The sequence below is a fragment of the Protopterus annectens genome, chromosome 5.part0 (genome assembly GCF_019279795.1).
Source record: "Protopterus annectens isolate FY-2018-M chromosome 5.part0, PAN1.0, whole genome shotgun sequence".
Lineage (NCBI taxonomy): Eukaryota > Metazoa > Chordata > Ceratodontiformes > Protopteridae > Protopterus > Protopterus annectens.
The window spans coordinates 288,181,090-288,205,090 of NC_056735.1; the positions used below are offsets into that span (position 1 = coordinate 288,181,090).

Sequence of the window (24,001 nt, forward strand, 5' to 3'; positions counted from 1 at the left end):
CTTTGTGTGGAGTTTTTCTGCCTGTGAGCCCTGTGTAAATAGGCACTTGCTGAATGGACCCTAATAAATATTGTGGAATAAATTTGTCACACTGTAACTTTCCAGCTGTGTGTCATAGAAGGACAAAAACCTGACTATGACCCAGGCAACACATATTTGGAAAGATTCCTGTGCAGCTGCTGCATTAACATCTCAGGTAGAGGGGTGCTGATTGGCTCACTGCTGCAGCAGCCCATAAAAGAAGTTGCTTTTTGGCTGTGGTAGAGCAACAGGTCATGATCTGCACATGGTGTGCATCAAAAAGTGGACAGACAGGAGTCAGTGCATGTGCAGTAGCCTGTGTGTATTACTTTAGCAGTACACATGCCAGATCTGTGTAAAGTAGGATTAGGCTAATTAATTTAAAATTTATATGCCTTAGTCATTTGAAAATTCCATGGCATGGAGATAGGAAGTGTCAATCCTTAAACATAAGCAACCACGCCCTGAGAGGGTAAAGCCACCATAGCTCTCAACCTTCCATCTCCAAAATGAGGAGCACTTGCCTTCATAATGTGGAACAAATGGGAAAAATGTGGAACACTTGCTAACAGCTTACCAACAACTTCAACTAGAAAGGTCATAGGATGGTTAAAATATGCTGGTTTTACTTATAAAGAAGGTCCTTTAATGAATTAATATAATTAATTTCTATTTATAATGGTTTTCACTTAAAAAAATTCCTAACACTGAATGTGTGACAGACTCTTTCAATGTGGAACTTTGAGGAACATGAACTTTTTAAGACCCCAAATGAGGTATGTTCCTCGTAATGAGTTACAACTGAGAGGTATGAAAGCCACCCCTTCAGGAAGCTGTGAATGAGGAAGGGAGAGAACAAGGATTGAACTACTTACGTGGCTACCTGGATAACAACTTCTCGTGTCAATTCCAGTATGAGTGCAAGTTTCATGAGAATTGGCTTATGGTTAGCAAGACCCCCCCCCATAGAAATTGTGACACTCGGGTAATTGTGCAGTGGAATTTTAGGAAACACTCACACAGAAGAATAGACTGCAGCCACTCACAAAATGTTTCATGATAGAATCTTCCCCTAGAGCTCTTTTCTGCCCCAGCACATTCACAGTATGCTGTTTCACATGCTCCAGTGATCAGCCATGAAAGCACAGATAAACATTTCGCATGTTTAAGTCTGTGAGCACATGAACTAAAAGCAGCTTCAAATTTGTTGGAATGAAAAAAAAAGTAGAACAAATACCAGAGATCTGATTTCTCGAGAGGATGATGACACCAAGCATCTAGGCAACTCACAAAAGAGCAGAATGGATACATCAGGCCACAAGAAAGATGGAGAATGAAGGAATCAATTGCTTAGCAAATGCAAAATCACAGACTTACACTGGCAGTTCAGCCAGGTGCAGTTAGTGCTGTTGAATGCATCATGTATTTTGTGGGGGTTCATAGCAGATCAGCCAGACAGAGGGTAATTTTTCAGTAGTGAAAATTACTTTTGTTTTTTTTTTTAATTCTAATAAGGGGGTGTACCTCTTCATGTTCCTGTTATAGATGGAAATCTCTGTATCTGTAGCTACTAACATAAAGTGTTCAGTTATCCTAGTTAAAACTGTCTTGCCTTATCTGGATAAAAAGCTGCAACTTAAGGCTTCAATTAAAAATGTTTATTTGCTATTTATTGAGACAGAGATGTAACATTAAATTCTCCGCATGCTTGGTCAAACTAAACAAGTTTTCAAAGTGTGTTTACAATGTACATGGCTACCTCATGACTGCGCCTCATCAGAAAATGTTATTCTTTATCTGCAGTACTTATTTTATTATGCAGTCATTCTAAAAAAAAACACTTGTGAAAAAGGGTAACTGCACGGCCTACATTTTGTTTCAGTCATTTATCAGACAAAAACGAGCAGCACTCATTGAAGGATTTTGTGTTGTATCTGAATTGTGTGCCTGTGAAATTGTACCTGAATTGTGTGCCTGTGAAATAATAAAATAAACTCTGTCTGGGTTGCATGCAGCATAATTCAAGTTTTGATGAAAGCGTAGCTGGTTTTGAAAAAAAAATGTATTATTATACTGCACTCTAGTGGTGAAGAGACAAATATGCAAGTATGCCTGGTCTAATGAATTCTGCTTGAAAATACTTCTAGGGAAAAGTATAGCCACTTTTGCACACAGAGTTGTGGTGAGGACTGTCTGCTTTCTGAAAAGATCTGTGCAAATTTTAAGGTCTAAAATAAAATAGCTTGTCTAGATTATTTTTAAATTGGAGTTTCTTATTTCAAGAAATCAGACTCCACCATTTCCACGATATTGTCAGTCAGTACCACCAGAACAGTAATCTATTTAAAAACTAAGAAAGTGTTGAAAAGAATTAACTTGATCATCGACAAGTTCCCCACATTTCCATACCTCATAAACCTCTGTGGAGCTAACTTTTTTCCTTCAGAGGCAGAAACATAGCTGGCTCAATCAGTGCCCTCTGCCAGTACCACCAGCGCCTTTCCTCCTCAGCAAACAGCTGTTACAGTTAGATCCACACCCCCAGCTCTTCCACTGAAAAGCAAAAAACAAAAAAACTTTTCTGTATTTCTGTAGTAACACACAAAAAACAAGCAAAAATCACTTGGCAATTGGCTTATTACAGCCAGATCATGCCCCCCCCTCTTCCTCTGAAGGAGCACACCATCCCAGGAGTTCAGATACACAACTTGCCCCCCCCCCAGCCATTCAGGCCCTGTTTCTATGCCCTATCCGCAACCCTTCTTCCACTCATTTTATTAAAAATAAATAATTTATTTTTGTAAATTGTAGCAAAATGTTTTCTACAAGTGTAGTAAACTTTTTTTTACAGTTTATATCCTGCCTGTATGATGCACTGCAGTGCTCAGATTATAGTTTTTAAAAAAAAGATGAAAAGAGTGAGATCTTCTTTTGTTTTATTTTTGAACTGTAGCAAACTGCTGTAGCAAGCAGATGTTACAGTTTAGAAGACACATGGAGTGCTACAGTGCTTAGGTTTGACTTCAGTTACAATGCTGGATTTTAAAAGCAGATAGTATATTAAAGAGAGTTTTGGATCAGCTGATCATGCCCCCAGCACGTTGTATCTGGGACAGGTGCCCTTCTCACCCCACCGTAGCTACACTACTGTTCAGAGGTACAGTTTGAGTGGGTCTATATTATGATATTGCATGCTCACCACAGTGACTGACACATAATCGACCCCATGTAAGCGAAAGCTTACAACGTTGAAACCTCAGAACAGCCTTTTTTTTCCCCAAGGGAAAAAAATTGCTGTTCCGAAAAAAAAAAAACTGTAAAACATTACACAATATGGGGGGACTGTGCCCCCCACACCCCCCAACTTAAATATACCAACTTCGAGATCACACTACAGTGCCAAAAACGGCAAAGTAGTGAAAGCGGCCAAGAGAATTCTTTCCCAGGGAAAGAATTAGCTGAAAAGCCGCTTCGCTATTTTGCCTTTTCACACTTTTCGGTTCGATGAAGATGCATTTGACAAACTGCGTCTGCAACAGCGTAATAGTGAACCATTTGAGTGTGTAAGGTTGCAAAGAGTGGAGAGCTGGGGGGACAGTGCAAGGAAAAAAGGCACTCATGCAACAAAACTTTCACACAAGTTAAACAGGGTTCCTTTCAGTGCAAAAGTCACCAACGAGAAGGTTCTAATTGCTGCCACTGCATCATTTTGCTGGAGCCTTTCTGAGACATTGCCTTGTTTTGTCAATCTGTCAACTGTAAAATAATTGAGTTGATAATGAATAATACTGTTTACTGATTGTTTTTTTTTTTTTTTTTTTTTTTTTTTTTTTGTGTTTTGTTTAAAGAAGATGTCACCTCCAGCTGTAAGATGTCTTCTGCATCTTAATTAGATTCTGATTCTAACTGTATGTGACCTGTTTTCTGGGAAGCATCTAAAAGAGTCTGCCATCTGATGTGGCCGTAGCTGAAGTGTTTTAATTAGAATCTGAAGTCCCTCATCACCATCAGCTCCAACTTCTGTGCTATCGTAATGATGAATTAAGTTTTCTTTACTTTATGCTCTCCATAAGGTGTCATGCTGTATGTAAGCCTTCTGTGGATTGTGCTGCTGTTTCATTTCTCCAGTGTGACATACATTCTTCCTTTTCGTAGCTATTTGTGTTACTGTGATTCCATCCTATATGGCAAGGTGGTGCTAAACCTTCCCTTATTTTATCTATTCTGTGTCTTCTTAAGTCAGACCAACTATTTCTAACAGCTTTATTCCTAGATTATAAGCATTCGTGTTCATAGTTTTAGTCAATCTTATTTATATGAAACAAACAGGAGGCACACAACCTCATCAAGCACTGTAAGACCTCCCTTGTTCTCCAGTTTTAATGATTTTCATATAGGCACTGGTTAAGTGTCTAAATTGTTTTCTAATCTTAGTTATCTTATGGAAGTACCAGTTACTGCCAGGATAAAAGGAAAGCAAATGTGAAGAGGATGGTTGTACTCTTGTATCTTGGCTGCTGCAGAGTTAATTAGAATTGGTGAATATTATGAAGAGTAAACCCTCTACTGTGAAATATATTTACATTTTTTATTATTTTCCATTTAAGCTGCTTCTGGGTATTTTCCCTTTTTTTGTTAGCTCAACTGTGTTACAAGGTTCCATCTTGAAAGAAGCTTCACAGTTGATAAGCCACATTGGTTTTACTGCTGCTGTTTTTTGTCCTAAAGATTGGATTTTTTATTACAATTGTTAAATCATTTTGCAGTATTGCACTATTTATAGCCTGTAAGGAATAATCATCATTTTGAGGTATTAGGATTACCGTCAGTAAACTGTGCCTTTGGTTTTATTAGTAATGTGGCCTACAGGTTTAAAGAATCCAGCAACTTCATTTAGAAGGAGGAAACAAAAGTATGAAATGAGAACTGTGAGAAATTCGACTACATTTGATGTCAAAATCCAATCCTGGGGAAATTACTGTGAAAGAAATGGACATTTTTTATTTGTTACTGACGTTAGAAATGAAGAATGGAAACTCCTCTACACTTGTGAAACAAGTTTCTGTATATTGATGCAATGGTTGTTAACGCTTAATCAAAAACTACCAAACAAATCTATGGAAAAACACACCTTTGAATATTTAGCAATACCATACAGTGTAGATATTCAAGTGTGTAAAGGGACCTTCAAAAGTCATAACAGGCCCAGTTTCTGCAAAATCAGACCTTACAATACGCTTGATGGTCCATAATATCTCTGTAATGTCCATTCCGTTTGTATTATTGCTTTGTTATGTACTTATCAGTGTATCTCATTATGCTGTAAGGCGTTATATAATCAAAAAGTAGAGGGTGTCTCTTGGTAGCCAGATACAATGAACCAGTTACCTTTTTGTTATTAATTTAGAATGTACTAATACATCCACATGATATTGGTTGCCTGTAGTTTTATTTTGCCTTTTACACCAATTTTACCTCTTTTACAGGTGAACAGAGTATTAAGAAATCACCAAATTAAACCACATTGGATGTTTGCAATGGATAACATTATCTGCCGCGCAGTACAAGCAGCTGTCACTATTCTCATTCCAGGTAAAAGTTCTATTTATTCTCAGGTACTTGATCTGAATCTATTTTAATATCTTTATTCTGATCACATAAAACTGTCTATATTTAAGCACTGGAAGTCAAAGCTAAGACTGTTATTGCCATACTCATAAACTTTTCTCTAGGATTGTGACCAAGAGAAGATGGTTCTGCATATGTTTAATAAATAGCCAGATACACAATTTAAGGGTCCAAAAATTCTTGAGCTTGGCTCCTGCTGTTTCCATAATCCAGTCTTATGTTTTCAATTAGTTCTGCTATGGCCAAGGCCACAATTCTGCTGGATTCCCTCTGGAAATATGTACTTTTGTAGTATGGTTGTTTTGCCCCCCCCCCCCCCCAGACATGAATAGGGAGCGATCTGTACATATAACCACCCCAAGCGCATAATTAGAAAAGAAGATTAATGTCAGGGAATTAATCACTCGAAGGGATCTTGACTGCTGTAAGACTGGATGTTATGGACAATCCGGTTCCTAACCACTCCTCTGTTAATTCAGAGAAAGAGATACTACTTGCTCTAGAAGACAACCTGATTGTTTTTAAAAGTTTTCAATGGAAAGAATTATACCTCAACACCTACCTAAAAAAGAATGTTGTACCAAAAGGGCTAAAAATATACAAGAGACTTAGCGTAAGGGGTGCAGACAAAGCTGCACACAAATGGCAGAAGTTACCTGATGAGACAAGATTTACCCTTATGAAATTCTTACTGGAACACAACCAGTAAATACAGAAAGTACATAGAGGAATATTAGAAGAGCTTGAACAAAACTGATAAACATCCAAGAAGATAAACTACAGGAGGTGTTCAACAAAATCAAAAGTCTGGAATGAAAGATGGAGACACAAGAAGCAACAAAAACTTTGCAGAGACTTTAAAGAATTATCAGTCATACCTGGCAGGAAAGGCATCCAAACCTTGAGACAAATGCAAAAGAACTGCACATCGAACACTACCCATAATGTAACAGAATCCAACAGCACAATCGACATCAACAGCTCACCTGAGAAGTATGGTTCCCCTTAAACTCCAACCAAAAACCAGTAAATGATAAATGACCAGTTTTTTAGAAGGAGAGAAGCTTCCCAGACTGGATATGAACCAGAAGAACCATATGGATCACAACTGCTCTTGATCCAACGAGCCTGGGCCTACAGAACTGGCACACAGAGGACAGATACCATCCAAGACTGAGTTGTTCCCCAGTGAATACCACTCACAAGAAAGACAAAACATGGAGGGGAGTAAGGGATCTGATGCCTATGGATCCCCCAAAAGGAATTACCCCAATGAAAGACTACAGCGAGTAACCCCAAAAAAACAAGGCCTGGAATCACTCGATAAAAGAAGTAACCAAAACCAAAAAAGAAGTTCTTGAAAGAGGTCTGACATTTATCCTACATAGGAGAAGTAACATAGTTCAAACCGTAATTGACCCCAAGCTATTCATAAAAAAAATAAACCTGAAACTCTTCTTTTTTGATAAATCTAAGCAAGAAAACACTGTCAATAAAGAAAAGTGGAAGCTTCCCAGTAGCTTCTGTGCCCCTCCCCACCCCACAATTGCTGCATTCAAAGCTAAATGCGAGTCTGATATCAAGAAGATTCTGAAAAAAACACGTAAACGACATCTTTACAACCTAAACCCACATGAGTTTAAAGCCCTAAAAACATAAGCTCGGACCCCACCAGGAGAATTATGAAAGCGGATAAGGGAGGTGGGATATTAGTTACTGACACCACCAGTTGCAAACTGAAAGTTGAGGGTATGCTTAATAACCAGGCAATCTATGAGTTCTGTGACCTTTAGAAAGTTAAGGCAGCTTATGAGAACTTAATACTCGAATTTCATGACATGTGCGATGAGGATCTGATTAGTAGTAGAGCAATTGATTTCATCATGATTACCCACCCTAAAATCCCCAATTTCTACAGGATCCCTAAACCGCACAAGAATGTCCATGGCCCCCATATAAACCAGTAATTGCAAGCAAGGGAAGCATTATGGAACCACTATCAATCTGTCTGGAAGTGCAGATCCGACCACTAGCAGGGAGCACTAGGAGAGCGCAACATCTCATTTGTGCTTGACACTGGTGACTTCTTAAGGAAAATTAAGAACATTCCAATCACCAATGACTCTTTTCTGGTTACTATTGATGTTGAAGCATTATAAATGGGTCCTGCCACATGACTATTGCATCAAGGCCGTGTGTGAGTCACTCCAAGAAAACTCAACAGGAACCACCTTTTCCACTGAAACCATCAGTAAACTCCTAAAAATTGTACTTGAAAACAATTATTTTAGATTCAATGGTAAATACTTTTGACAGAAAAGGGGCATTGCCATGGGTGCTGCCGTGGCCCTGAGCTTGGAAAATTCTGCTCTTGGCAAGTGGGAGAAGCAGCACGTCTACGATCCCCCTCACTTCAAACTAGTGAGCTGATACCTATGGTACACGGATGATATCTTTATAGTTTGGAATGATTCAGAGATGGAACTATGGGATTCCTATGAGCATGTTGGTAATTCAACCAGTTTTCTAAAATGTGCCAACTCTCACAGCAAGGAAAAAGCAATATTTTTAAAAGTAACCATTTCCAAAACAAAGTCCATGCTCTCAAACAATCTCTAGAGAAAACCTGCCTGGGTTAACCTCCTACTACACAGACAAAGTAGGCACCCCCTCATCACCAAGAAGAATGTTATTAAATCTCAAGGAATCAGGATGGCCAGAGTCTGGAAACAAATAACTGACCACAAAAAATCTCCTTGACTTGCAAATGGACTTCTTGGCACAAGGGTACAGTGCTCAGTTCATCTGCAACATATTGGCCCCTATTGTGGACTCTAAATCAAACAACCCTCATTTTCTCTTGGACAGGGAGGATAAAAGGACATGAGGGAAACACAGAAGCCCAACAAAAGAGTTAGCTATGACAGTCTCTTACTCCACAAACTGCAGAGAGATCATTAAGGCTGTTAAAGACAACTGGATCATCCTATGTAGCAACCCCTCAGTCAGACAAGTGATCCAAAGAGCCCCAATTTTAACATCAGAAGCAGTAAAAGTATAAGAGACTATGTGGAACACACAAAAAAAAAAAAAAAAAAAATTAATAAATTCTAACATGGGTAGACCTAATGGCACATTTGACTGCGGGCCTCCTAACTGCTCTTACTGTTGCTTTATGAGTGGTGAAACAGGCTTTCTTTGCCTGAACTCCAAAAGATTCTTCAACAGCAAAGAGCCCAATAACTGCCTTTCTAAAGGTATCATAAACATTGGCAGAACTTCCCATGACACGAGTTCTTCAACTTTCATGTTATAGACATGTTGGACAACAAGGACCAGCCTGGGAGGTTTAATGACAAGCTTGAAAAGGAGGAGTTGAACTTGGAAAAATACATCATCGTGTCTACTACTGAACATTTTAACCTGTTCTCATGATGAGCAATACACTTCTGGACACCACCAGTCACTGCCTGTGAATATTAATGTTTTTAATATCTGAACGTAATATCTGAAGTCATATTAATTTATTTACTTTAAAGTTCATTTTTAGTTAGATTTCATTTTTTATCTACATGTTCATTATCTCTTTTATTCATATTTCTTTTTGTTTCAACCCTCTAATTTTGTTTGGTGTTTTCTGAGTGTATAAGCTAATTTTTTTTCCTGAGGACTTGCCAACATGTTGTTTTACATTTCTTTGCCGAGTAGTTTGGTAAAAGATTGAAGTGGTCCTCCTACTTCTTGACAGATCTGACAAAGCTCCAGTGAAAACACTGATCCAAAGGAGATGTACTAGACACTACCTGAGAAAAATTATGGTGATGGCTGTTTCTATTTAGTACTACCACAATTGTAACATTTGCTTTCTGCCTCATAAATAGATTTCAGCATACAAGAAACAGGTCTTCAGGGACATCGCCCTTTTCAATGGGTTTAAACTCTTCTTTGACTATTCTTCTGACTCCGTGTACTAATTTGTTTTACAATCATCACTAACTGAAATGCTTTCTAGCGTTATAGTATATTATTTCATTTTATTTTACATTTGTTGACCGGGATAGTCCAACTGGATACAAGTCAATTTTCATTGGAGGCCCAGGGAGAAAAGCTCTAAGGTAGAACATACAGTAAAAATCACAAAATGATTACAACTAACAGACAGTTTACAGGCTCCAGTTGAGCAAGCAGGTAATATAATCATACATTTTTAAAACAGTGTTGACAAATTGACTAGACAATGTAACATGATTACAAACTATAGAGGAGGATCTAGTCGGGTTTTGAACAAGGACATAGCCAGTGAGTTTTAAAGTATAGCTTGAGGCTTTTTTTGAACCGAGTAAGAGAGGGTTCAAGAGTAAGATCAGCAAGAAAAGAGTTCCATGTTTTGCCAACAGAGTTAGCAAACAGAGAGTCCCCAGCAGAGTTGTTGATTTTGGACGTTTGAGCCAGTAGTTTATTAGAAGAGCGACATGACCTCAGGTTGGTATAAGTGTTGATGATATTTTTAAGTGCAGGTGTATTATCAGGGTCGTTGAGAACTTTATGGGCAATTATAAGCTGGTTGTACTGAAGTAGGCTAGGCCATTCTAACCACCTGAGAAGATTTACGTTTTCAAAGTGGTGGGTCCTATAGGCAGTGCCTGTTGCAAATCTCGCAATGTGGTTATAACAGCTGGAGAGTTTGCTAAGAGCAGATTTGTTCAAATTAGTGAGTAGAGGGGAGGCATAGAGAAGAGTGGAGAGTAGATGAGAACAAGCAATAGCAGTCCTAGCAAATGGAGTAAGGAAAGGTTTGATCTTATAGAGGGAGCCAAGTTTTTTGTTAATGGTTTTGATAGTTTGATTGGCATGGGTATCAAATTTGAGGGTTTGTCTATTGTGACGCCTAAGAGTTTGCGTTTTGCTTCTGGGGAGATAATGGTACCACTATTAGATTTTATGGTAAAGAGTAGTGAGGAAGACTTACAATTGGGGGAGAAAAGAAGCAACTTTGTTTTGTTAGGGTTTAATATCAGCTGACGGTTAAAGAGCCAGTTTTCAACTATATTGAAAGTATTCTGGGTTAATGTCATTAGATTTGTTGGGAAGGTGGCTGAATAAATCAAGGTAGAGTCATCCACATATTGGATACAGGTGGCATTTGAGATGACAGTGGGAAGGTCATTAATAAATAGAGAGAAAAGAAGGGGTCCTAGTATGGAGCCCTTGGGGGACACCTAGGGTGATGGGTAGACAGGTTGATAGTTTGTCCTGCCATAGCATGGCTTGTTGTCTACTACACAGGTAAGATCTAAACCATTGAAGTGCATAGCTCTTTGGTTAGAATGCCTTAAGGGTTTGCAGGAGTATTTGGTGGTTGACCATATCGAAGGCCTTGGAGAGATCTAAAAAGAGGGCTGAGGAAAGCTTGCTATTATTTCGGTTATGGTTTATGGTGTTAGAGAAGGATAGGAGGGCTGAGGTGGTACTGTGATGTGGCCTAAAACTGTGCTGAGTTGGCCAACAGCTTATTCTGGTTTTGGTAATGCATAAGTTGTTTATGGGCATACGTCTCCATAATTTTAGCTAATGGTGACAGAATAGCTATGGGACACTTCGAAGGAGCTGCCTCCTTTATGGAGTGGTATTACATGAGATATTTTCCAAATGGAGGGGTTTATGGCTTTAGATAAGGAATGTTTGTTGTGTGACAATACTAGAACACATTTCAAAAGATTACTGAAACTGTTTATTAATAGGGATTTACTCTGTGGACTCAAGTTTAATCATACACTTGTAGTGCACACTGATATATTTAGGGTTCAGGTTTTATTATTTATTTATTTTTTACTACTGGTTTAATTATACTTTATTCAAGATGTACTGATTTAACATATGCATATTGAAACAATATTCCCTCTCCACCTGCCCAGACCTTTCCCTATATTAAGGTTTCATGTTTTTCTACTTCTGCTACTAATTTAAGGTTTCATGCTTTTCTGCTTGTACTGCTGATTTACATACTGATTACGGTTCTATTTATTCATTCAGTTTTGTCACTTTTTCCCCATAATTGCCCGCTCTTCCCCTCAGATTAGGCCAGCATAACTAATCATCTATTCCATTAGCAGACTTGGCTACTTTCCTTCCCCTTCTCCCTCCCCACCCACATTGTCTAATCTAGAGTTGTTCTTTGTTCTGTTGTTTTTCCACCCTTAATCCAATTGGCTTGGAAACCATGGCGGGCTTTCTTCTTCTCCACATCACGAGTTTGCCCTGATTGGCTTAAGTACTCCCACATACCCTCCCTTATACTGATTTATATGCCCCTATCTCCCACCAACTTTCCTCCCCTAGCCCATTGGCTAGTCATATCTTGGCAGTTTCTCCACATCATAAGGCTTTTCTAATTCGCCGGATTACTCCCATACCCCCATTTTGTTGACGCACGCATTTCACCAACTCATCGAGATTCTCTATCTCCTTACTGGATAGAGAAGTCTTTTTTTTTCCTATCCAACCAAAACCCGAGCTTTTCCTACCTATCCCCATCTGCTTTTCTCTCCCACCTTCCTATTCCTAGATCACCATTGGCCCTGCTAAACCCTCACCCCTAAGTTGCTGATTGGTGGACACTAGATTATCTTCAGTGGTTTTCCTTGGCCCAATGATAATCACTTTCCAACTAGGTTCTAATTGGCTTACTACCCACACTAATAGACGTATCAATGGTCCCTTCCATCCATGGACCACTAGAATTGCTTATAACCACACCATGTTTTCCAAACATCGTGTTAGAGATTGACATCGAATACATTGTATTTGAGTGTGTGTGTGTGTGTGTGTGTGTGTGTGTGTGTGTGTGTGTGTGTGTGTGTGTGTGTGTGTGTGTGTATACATATATATATATATATATATATATATATAAAACAGTCACCTTTGAATGTATGTTCACACACTGCTCATCTGCTTTAAAATTTTAAAAGTATGCCTAAATAAACTTCAATTATATTATTTTTCTAATGACTGTTTTTTCATTTATCTATTGACTTGTAACAGTTTATTAAGTTTTATAGATTTTTATCGGAACCTTACCAGGAATATTAACATTGGATTACAGTTTTTTTAAAAATTCACTGTTGGAGACCCTGAGTGCTGTAAATTTAGCCAGCTACACAATTTAAGGGTCCAAAAATTCTTGAACTTGGCTCCAGCTGTTTCCCCTATCCAGTCTTAGGTTTTCAGTTAGTTCTGCTGTTGCCAAGACCACGATTCTGCTGGATAGCTGGGTAAAGAAGTGGTTTCCCTCTGGAAATATGTAGTTTTGTAGTATGGTTATGTTCAGTAAATAGTCAAGCATACACCCATAACCCTATGTCAGTCAATATTTTCACCTTATGTACATGCATATATATGACTGTATCATCAAAAAATGAATGGTCAAGAGCAAAACAAAAAAAAAAATCAATCTTTTTAGAGTGAAATAAAAAATAATAGAAAAAAAAATATTATTTTATGAAGGGGAAAGCCCCCCTTCATTCTCCCCATATCCACTGCTAGTTATATATAACAATTCCGAGGACGCACAACAGCAGGGAAAGGGCAAACGTACAGATCTCCGTATACTATGATCTTGCATGCAGAGCTGTCCAGCAACCAGGAAATCAGGAAAAAAGAACATGCAGTCTTTTGAGCATTCACTGTTATGTACTGCAAACATAAATATATGTATATAAAAAACATACATATTATATGGATTTATGGCAATGGACTGATATGCAAAAATATACTGAATCACTCCTGACCAATGCAATGGTGCTGGCATATCAAAAAAGTACAGCTGCAAAAACTAAACCTACCGAAGACAGAAAAATAATACTAAAACACTTTCCCTTTGCAGTCTTACAAAAAATATACTTCACATTCAGAACATATTTTTCTGAATATTGATAGTATTATGGAAGAGTTTTTTCTAAGGTAAAGTGCAGTGTTAGGGATGGGAGCTGTGGTGGTCTATAAACTGCCTTATAAATAACTGCTAACCCAAACGTTAACCATAAACCTACCCCAGTCCTAACCTTGCACCTATTTATTTATTTATTTATTTCAGCTTGATGACCGGGGAGGTCCACTGGGCTCAGAGAGCCCATTTTCAGCGGAAGCCCGGGGAGAAAAGCTCCGCATTACATAGTGATTATACACAGTTATTCACATAAAAATCAAAATTAAATGAGGTAAAAATATATATGCAGCTATACAGAGTTGTTCACATAAAAATCCAAATTAAATGAGGGAGTGCAATTAAAATTGTGTTACACTGTGTGTTCACAGTTACAGTCAAAGTAAAGAGAAACACAAATCAAAAATGATTAAGAATCAGAGAACAACATAAGTTGTATGGTTTCATGGTGTCAAGTATTTATGTAGGTAAGATATAGAGTAGGAACAGGGAATTTATTGAGAAGAAGTTGAGGGTGGAGAATTTAATTTTAAGGTAACAAACAGGAATAATTTGTTGCAGATTATATTTTTAGCTAAAGAAGTTAGAAGGTTAGAAGTTCACAGCTGAGGAACAGGAGTATGTTCCCAGGTTAGAAGGTATTTGAAGTGTAGGAAGGAAAAGGCAACTGGGAAAGAGGGGGAAGAGAAGTGAAAGAGAGCAGAGGTGGTAGAGGTTAAAGAGGGTTGTATAGGTGATTATTTTTACTTTTGTGTCAGGTTAAGTTTAGGCTCAGAGGTAGGTTGCACAGCAGATTACTTTTACTGTTATGTCAGGTTAGGTATAGGCTCAGAGGTAGGGAAAAGTTTATGGGGAGAGAGAGGCATAAGGCTATGTGGGGAGAGAGCAGTTGCATATCCATTTGGAAGAAAGGTATGTGTGTAGAAGAGTTTTAAAGGTGTCATAGCTTTCACAAGTCCTTAGGGAGGATGACAAGGAATTCCATTTTTTAGCTAAAGAAAATGATAGCAGATACTGCCCAACAGGACGATTGGGTTTACGGATAGTGATTAGGTTTTGGTGGGATGATCTTAGAGATCTTGGAGGGGAGTATGGTTGGAGGATATTGGATAGGGCTGGGCACTTAGTAGGTTGAAAAATTAGTTTATGGGCTGTAGTAATTTGGAGATAATCTAGATGGTTGGGGAGTTCAAGCCAGTTTAACAAATGAAGGGCAGTACAGTGATGGGAGGAGAATTTGGCTTTGGTGGCAAATTTAGAAATTTCCAGTTTGGATGAGAGAGATGCAGATAGGTTAGATAGGAGAGGAGCACCATATAAAAGTGAGGGAAGTAGATAGGTAGTGACAAGGGTTTGTCTGGTGGGAGGGGAAAGGAAGTGGATGTTTCTGTATAGCATACCAAGTTTAATATGAGTTTTCTTAATGTTTTGCAGGATGTGGGTGTTGAATTTTAGGTGTTCATCAATAGTTACCCCAAGAAGTTTAGCGAAGGGAGAGACCTCTAAGGCAGTGTTGTTGTGGCTTACTTTCTGGAAAGAATGTTTATCAAGAGGGGAGGCTTTTGATGGAGAGAATAGCATAATTTAGGATTTGTTGGCATTTAGTGAGAGGTGATTTTGGAGCATCCATTGTTCCATGGAAGAGAAGGCAGTTTGGGTTATTATTTGTAGCTGAGGGAGGGTGGGGGCACAGCAGATTAAAGTTGAATCGTCTACATATTGTACAATTTTGGTATTGGGTATGGCTTTATGGAAGTCATTAATGAAGATGTTGAACAGTATTGGGCCAAGTATAGATCCCTGAGGTACCCCAGTGGGGGTTGGAAGGAAGGAGGAGGTGCTCTTCCCCCATTTCACGTCTTGAGACCTACCAGAGAGGTAGCTTGAGAATCAAGATAAAGAATTTTTGGAGAGATGGAGGCTAGAGAGGTGGTTTAAGAGGTGGGTGTGGGAAATGGTATTTAATGCTTTGGACAGGTCTACTAAACTGTAGAGACAATGTTACCAGAGTCACGGGCTAGATTTACTGTGTCTAAGAATGAGAGCAGGGCAGTGGTAGTACTATGGCCAGGTTGGAATCCATGTTGGGTTGGAGTAATTAGTTGATGTAAGGCTAGGTATGGCATAAGCTGTAGGTGTATACATCTCTCTAGGATTTTAGAGATAGGGGAGAGGATAGCTATAGGATGGAAATTAGATATGCTATTGTTTTTGCTTCCCTTATGGAGAGGTAGGATAAAGGCAGCACGCCATAGTTTGGGCACATAACATTCCTGTATGGATCTGTTGATTAAGATGCTGATGGGAAGAGCAATACTATCTGCGGCTTGTTTTAGGAATGAAGATGGAATATTGTCAGGGGCATTGGTGCAAGGTTATAATTTAGAGAGTAGTCTTTTTATGAGGGAGGTAGAGATGGGTGTAAGTTCAAATATAGGTGGGGGATTAGAAGCAGAGGGTTGTGTAGGGGGTGTGGAAGATTGGATGGGTTGGAAGGGTGGGTTGTTGTTAGGGAAGGTCTTGGTCAGGTGCAATGGAGTTGGTAAAGAAGGAATTGAATAGGGAGGCTATTTCAGAGTCAGATTTGTTTGAGTCGGGGCAGGGTTTATTTTTGGTACCTGGTTTGAGAAGAGAATTAATTGAGTTCCAGAAATGTTTGGGGTTGTTAGATTGGTTGGACTGGAGTTTAAAATAGTAGGACTTTTTATCTCTAATGATATGTTTTTTAACAAGGTTACGAAGTCGTTTATATATAAGGAGAGTTTCTGGCTGCTTATTTTGGTGGTAGGTTTTCCAAGATTTGTTTTTCGGTGTCTTTGGTTAGCCAAGGGGTGTACTTAGTTTTTGCCCTCCTTGTTCTTGGAGGAGCTAGGGAGTTGAGGATGCTTAAGAAGGTAGCATTGAAGAATTCTACGGCATTGTCTAGTGGTAACGTTTTTAGGGGGATCCAGTTTGTTTGTTTTAGGGCGTCCAAAAAGGTTATGGGGTTGAAATTTGTGAGGTTACGGGTGTGGGTGTATTGGTGTAGGTGAGAAGAGTGAGTAGCTCTGTGGATGAAAGATGGCAAGAGGTCACCTATAGGGTCAGGAGTAATGCCAGAGTCTATGACTTTGTTGGGATCGGATACTAGGATCCAGTCTAGAGTTGTACCTGGAGAGTTAGTTTGTTGGGTCTGGTGACAGAGTTAGTTAGTTGGGTAAAGTTGAATAGATTGATAGATATAGTGGGATTTGGGTTGTTCTTTTATTCCAGTCAATGTTTACATCTCCAAGTATGAAGGTTTCAAGTGTAATATTGGTAGAGGTCCAGTGGAAGATTTCTTCAAGATTGGAGATGTTATTACCTGGGGGGATGTAGAGGGCAATTATACATATGTTTTTATGGTTATTTAGTTTTAGAAGGCCTCTGACTAGTTCAGCATTGTTGAATTGAGGGATAGGATTAGGGTAGGGAGACATGGACAGCAAGTTAGAGTATATTAAGGCTACCCCTCCCCCTTTTCTTTTTAACCGGTCTTGTCTCAGGGCTTGGAACCCGAGTGGTAGGATTTCAGAATCACAGATATGGGGTTTTAACCAAGTTTCTGAGATGGCTACAATATCAGGTAGGTTATGGTTGAGCCAGGCATGAAATTGGGTTACTTTGTTCTTTAGGCTTTGGGCATTCAGGGTGAAGAATTTGAGGTGTTTGTGGCTAGTTTTATTGCTTGTAACAGTGGGGTTTGGAGAAGAGAAAGAATTTGGTCCAGGGTTTGGATGTATGTCCCCTGCTAAGTAGAGGAAGTTGTGGAAGGGTAGTGACATTTTTGAGCTGGTTTTTAATAGTTGTGGATGGTAGGGAATTAGTTTATGTTTGTGGTATGTAAGTTGGAGGGGGACAAGCTTTAATTTGAAGTAGTGGAGGAGGTTGAGTTGGACTAGGGAGGCGGATATGTTGTGAAAATGTTTTATAGTGGGATGAGGATGAGGGGTGGGAGTGTAGGCGTTGGATAGGAAGGAGGAGTGGAGTAGGTTAGAATGATAGGAGGTAGCATAATATAAAGGGAGTAAGAATAGAAAGCAGATAAATGAGGTTTGAACTGTTTGAGTTATAAGACAAGTCATGGTTGTGGTGTGGATGGGAATTAGAGGGAGGAATGAGTGGGGCAGATAGGAGAGTATCAGATGTGGTGGACAGTGAGTGTATGTGGACTTTGAATAGTGTTGGAGAGGTTGAGATTGGTAGTTGGAGTTCGAGGGAGGGGCAGAGGGTGGAGGAGATTGGTTGGTTGAGTTATGATAGTAGGGGATGATTGGTGAGTGAGAAGGGGGAGGGGATTGGTTAAGTATAAATGTAAAAGTAGTGGGGGCGGGTGGAATTTGGGGGGCATGTAGGGGCGCGGAGTGAGCCCGCAGGGCAAATGGAGTGGGTACAGCTGTAGAGAAGGGGCTGGCTGAAACCAATCAGCCAGGTAAAGCAGAAGAGTGGGAGTCTGGAGGAAGGTGGAGCAACAAGGTAAGACCAGGCTTGGGAGCGTGAGTGGAGATCAGGACTAAGCACAGGACAGAGCAGACCAGTGGGGAGTAATACTAAAAGGTTGGGGATGGCTATGGGAGAGAAAAGAGGAAGGTAGAATAACTAGACTTTAAACTTTAGAAGGCGAGCAGTGCCGCCTAGTGGTTAGATATGTAAATTACAGCTTAGTGGGAAGGCAGGGGTCAAGAGATAGACCGCATCAGGCTGCTTAGCAAGCGCTGGGAAGTACAGGCTTACCTTACCTCAGAAAAACCCTTTCCATAAAACTATCATGACACAAGACAGACACAGACACACACTACATATGCCAACACACCCATAACACTAAATCTATCCCTTTACCTAGCCCTAACATTACCTTTGGTATATACAAATGTTTCAGCATTAAAAAAGAAACTTCCCTTAACTGCTTACTTGCAAAAACTTGCTCTTCACTTTAGCAAAATCACTCATTTAACAACAAAGAAATCATCAATTCACACGTGATGACTTTACCAACCCCGGCACACTTTCATTGAAACAGTCATTCGATCATATCACACAGACATGTGCACACACATGCGCAAACACATATCATCTGTTGACAAGAGAGGTGCAATAGTGGTTATGAACTTTGAGGAGTATAAAAAAGAATTACATAGATAATTGCATGACACATTTAGCTATATGAAAAGGCCTTTTGATCCTATGATGGCTGTTTTATTTAAAATTAATAATTTATGCCTGAACAGGTACTTGTTGGGGACATTACACAGACACTTATGAATAAACTAGTGGTGGAGAACTCCAGACCACAAAAGCTTTACATCTTGCCCAAAGTACATTAGTCCAGACATAATCTCCTAAGCTACCCAACTGTATCAGAAAAGGATTATGTAACTGAACTCATCTCTGCATATTTGAAGCATGTTTTGAAGCCATTACTTGGTTTTGTTCAAGCACAACTTAAAGATGCTAATCATTTTCTGGTTTACTTGGAGTCAGCTACTATACCCCCAGGATGGGGAATGTTAGGTTTGGGAATGATCAAGAGTTGACTCAGTGTTCGGGTTAGGGAGAGGAGTTATTTTAGGGTACAGAGTTCTGGGAGGGATCGTTAGCTTAGTGGTAGTGTATGGAAAGTGGAATATTGGCAATTAGGACACTTGCCAACATGAGCGAGTGGCTGCACGGAAGTGTGTTGAGAGCTAATGGTGTTTGAGCTCTTGTAGTACAAGTCAATCAATTGATACAACTAGTTTCAGACACATCATTTCAGTATAATTATGTACTGTAGTTACTATCCTGGTGAACTGTAAGGATTTTACCGTTCCATTTTTCTGTGTTTATTCCACTATAACAGTGCATATAATGAAATTTTTGCATCTTATAACAGATTGTTATTGTTTAGAGGTCTCAAGTCACATGACATGTACCGTTGGTAAGTAACATTCTTTGCTTTTTGTATCTAATTATCTGCACAACTCCATTATTACCCACTATCATGTCAGCTTTGTAGGACTGTGCCTTGCCATAAGAGTTCCAATAGCAATCATCATAGTTACCAGTGAGTGTCCCAGACTGTGCTAAACTGTCTTCCACATGTATCATGAAAAAGAACCAGGGAGAAGAGGGATGGTCACTCATGACCCAGAGTCATGAGTGTTTTTTTTCCTTCTACATTTCCCCTTGCTGATTCTTGCTGCACAGTGATGATGTTTAAAAATTCAGAAGCACATTACTGCATCCTTACAAACTGGATGTCTACTAGTGAGAGCATCACTGCCATTACCATGGTTTACCATTGCTGTTGGGTACTCAGTCTGCACTAGGGCAGGACCACAGTGAGAAAAGGCATGGCCATTGTACACTCAGTCTGCACTAGGTCAGGACCATAGTCACAAAGTGCATGGCCATAGTATAGTCAGTCTACATTAGGGCAGGACCACTTTGAGAAAATGCATGGCCGTTGTGCACTCAGTCTGCACTAGCTTGTAGTATTCTGTGTAATATACATATAATATGTAGGAATGCTTGGACTCCATACTGTTATTTTGTAGCATTCTGTGTAATATGCATGTGATATCTAACAATCCTGGACCCCATACTGTATAGTTTGTAACATTCTGTGTAATATACATATAATATGTAGCAGTCCTGGGGCCCCATACTATTATTTTGCAGCATTCTGTGCAATTCCATGTGATATGTAGCAATCATGGGACCCCATACTGCATAGTTTGTAACATTCTGTGTAATATACATATAATATGTAGCAGTCCTGGGGCCCCATACTATTATTTTGCAGCATTCTGCATAATATGCATGTGATATGTAGAAATCCTGGGACCACATACTGTATAGTTTGCATTCTGTGTAATATACATATAATATGTAGCAGTCCTGGGGCCCCGTACTATTATTTTTGCAGAATTCTGTGTAATATGCATGTGATATGTAACAATCCTGGGACCCCATACGGTATAATTTGTAATATTTGGTGTAATATACATATAATATGTAGCAGTCCTGGGGCCCCATACTATTATTTTGCAGCATTCTGTGTAATATGCATGTGATATGTAGCAATCCTGGGACCCCATACTGTATAGTTTGTAGCATTCTGTGTAATATACATATAATATGTAGCAGTCCTGGGGCTCCATACTGTATAGTTTGTAGCATTCTGTGTAATATGCATATATGTAGCAGTCCTGGGGCCCCATACTATTATTTTGCAGCATTATGTGTAATATACATGTGATATGTAGCAATCCAGAGACCCCATACTGTATAGTTTGTAACATTCTGTGTAATATACATATAATATGTAGCAGTCCTGGGGCCCCATACTGTATAGCTTGTAGCATTCTGTGCAATATACATATAGTATGTAGCAGTCCTGGGGTGCAATACTATTAATTTGCAGCATTGTGTGTAATATGCATGTGATATGTAGCAATCCTGGGACCCCATACTGTATAGTTTGCATTCTGTGTAATATACATATAACATGTAACAGTCTTGGGGCCCCATACTATTATTTTGCAGCATTCTGTGTAATATGCATGTGATATGTAGCAATCCTGGGACCCCATAGTGTATAGTTTGTAACATTCTGTGTAACATACATATAATATATAGCAGTCCTAGGGCCCCATACTATTATTTTCCAGCATTCTGTGTAATATGCATGTGATATGTAGCAATCCTGGGACCCCATACTGTGTATAGTTTGTAAAATTAAGTGTAACATACATATAATATGTAGCAATCCTGGGGTGCCATACTGTATAGCCTGTAGCATTCTGTGTAATATACATATAATATGTAGCAGTCCTGGGGCCCCATACTATTATTTTGCAGCATTCTGTGTAATTTGCATGTGATATGTAGCAATCCTGGGACCCCATACTGTATAGTTTGTAGCATTCTGTGTAATTTACATATAATATGTAGCAATTTTGGGGCCCCATACTATTATTTTGCAGCATTCTGTGTAATATACATATAATATGTAGCATTCCTGGGGCCCCATACTATTATTTTGCAGCATTCTGTGTAATATGCATGTGATATGTAGCAATCCTTGGACCCCATACTGTATAGCTTTTAGCATTCTGTGGAATATGCATATGATATGTAGCAATGCTTGGCCCTCATACAGTATATTAATACCTGGCCCTCATACTGTATGGCCGAAACCATTCTGAGTAATATGCAATACTCCCATACTGTCTTCTCAGTTGAACAACTATATGCTTTAGTCACTGCTATATTACAGTTTAACTGTGCACCTTTTTAGATTTTAAGCACTTTATTTATTTATTTGTTTGTTTACTTATTTGTGTTTTGATTACCAGAGTCTACAACTGGGTGGATGGTGACTCACTTTCATAGGAGGCTGTAAGACAGAAACAGAAAAACATTCCGGAAATCAGAAAAAAATGTTGAAACCCTTATGATTAATGGGGTACAACTCAAGATGGAATATGTATCTGGCAAAAAGTTTGCCTGTGCCTTTGTCCTGCAGACCATATTTCCAACATTTAAACATAACGGCACATGCAACAGAGCTCACTGTTTTGGAAAATAAGCTGTTTATACCTTGGTGGTTAGTGCAGTTCCCTTCTACACACTCTTGCCTTTACTCTGCTTGTTGACATCTCAGTGTGAACCACCTCCCATAATTTTGCTTGCCTCACTGATGCTGTGACCCTGTGACCAAATACATATCCTAGGCTTCATATACTTGAATTACAGCACACCAGACCAGTTTTGATGCATGCAGTGGTGTTGGCATCAGCCAAGTTAAACACACTTGAACTATCTTTTCTTAGGTGTTATTAGTTCATTCTTCCTAAACTCTGAGGGAATGGTGTATAATAACAGATCAATGCTTTATTTAGGCTTTACATGATGTATGTACATTGACAAAACACAGTGATCATGTAAAGTATTGTTTGTTAACCTTCTGTCTAATGACAGTACCCTTTTTTCCTAAAAGAAGTCCCAGTGGAACAAATCTAAAGCAAGCTTTTCATGTATTATGAAGATGACTTATCAAAATCCCTAAGAAGGTCTAAGCCTCCCATTCCCAGCACCCAGGTCTGGCCTTTAGATTTATATCGTTGTTGTCCGAGGCAGACTTATTAGTGATTTACCCTGTTATGTAATGGTTACAGTACTGTTGTCCCAATCCAAAGAAGCTTCTGTTGTCCAACAACTGATACCAAAAATGACTGTTGAGATTATCTATCCTTAAGTCTGTCTGTACAAAACATCACCACCTAAATCGCATACAATATCTATACTGCTGTGTATCTGAAAGTACCAAACTAAAGACTTTTTTGTGCTACTTAATTTTCATAGATTTCTTTGGATACAAGAAAACATCATCAAACAGTTAATTTAGTACATTTTCTTTGTTTTATTTTTTTTTACTTATGCAGAACTGCAAGCTCACTTTGGTCCAGCTTCAGAAAGTGAGGAGGTAGACAAGGATGCAGATGAAGGGGAGAATCAGGAGATACATCAAGAAGTACAGAATGAAAATGAAGATGCAGTTTTCACTTCTGGAGTGAGCACGCTTAGTTCGGTTGTATCTCACAACTTGCAGCAACAACAGCATCATCAGCTTAGCCTGCAGCTAAACAAACTCAAACAGGAAACAAACAGGTAAACCTCAGTTATACATAGGAGTAGTTTGAACGTCTAATGCTAGGAGGTGACAGCCAGCTCTTTTGGCGTAGATGGATAAAACCCTCTGTGTGACCCAAATGACCTAGGTTTTAATAGTGGCTCAAGTGCTAGACAAGCTGGCTAGAAGAGAGAGAGAGAGGTAGGAATGATGAGGCAAAGTCTGATTGTGTTTCTCTGGGAGTGGGGATGGGTTTGGAGGCACATCTCGAGAGTGCAGACTCTGTGTCAAATATTTCTAAAGACCAGAGATCATTTGAGGTGTTGTGCTTTCAAGGGGGGATAAAGTTATTGAAGGAGCACCTCTTGTGCATGCGGGATACACACTCTTACTAATACCCATAGCTTGTGTGTAGTAGGAACACTTACATTCTTCAAGTATAACAGCATCTCTCCTGACACTTGACTCTCACTTTAAGGAAGAACAAAGAGAACATTGAGATACCACCATTGGCGGAACAAACCAATCAACTACCTGAGAAGAAAGGAGGTTTGATGGTTAATCAGGGATTGAGAACAAATAGACAAGGCCATAAAAGTTTAAAATAAGTGCTAAGCGATAGAGAATTCTTGTAAAGGTATACTGTTGCCTAAATGGACAGGGACTGTATCTGTTTCCTTTTCCCTATTGTAGCAATGTTACCTTGGAACTGGTGTTACTCACAGTACTGCCATAAGATACCACTTTTGGGACTCCTGTTTTGCCTCTTGCATGGC

The 24,001-nt window shown here is 39.2% G+C and overlaps 1 protein-coding gene across 1 annotated transcript in view; it reads left to right on the plus strand.

Annotated features, from left to right (window-relative positions):
• The window catches only part of MAP3K15 (mitogen-activated protein kinase kinase kinase 15), a 1,833,462-nt gene that overhangs the window by 1,670,074 nt on the left and 139,387 nt on the right, over positions 1-24,001 (plus strand). Inside the window, exons 24-25 of the mRNA XM_044072272.1 lie at positions 5,508-5,613; positions 23,038-23,263. Of these exons, the coding sequence (XP_043928207.1) occupies positions 5,508-5,613; positions 23,038-23,263 (332 nt within the window). The remainder of the gene's footprint in view (positions 1-5,507; positions 5,614-23,037; positions 23,264-24,001) is intronic.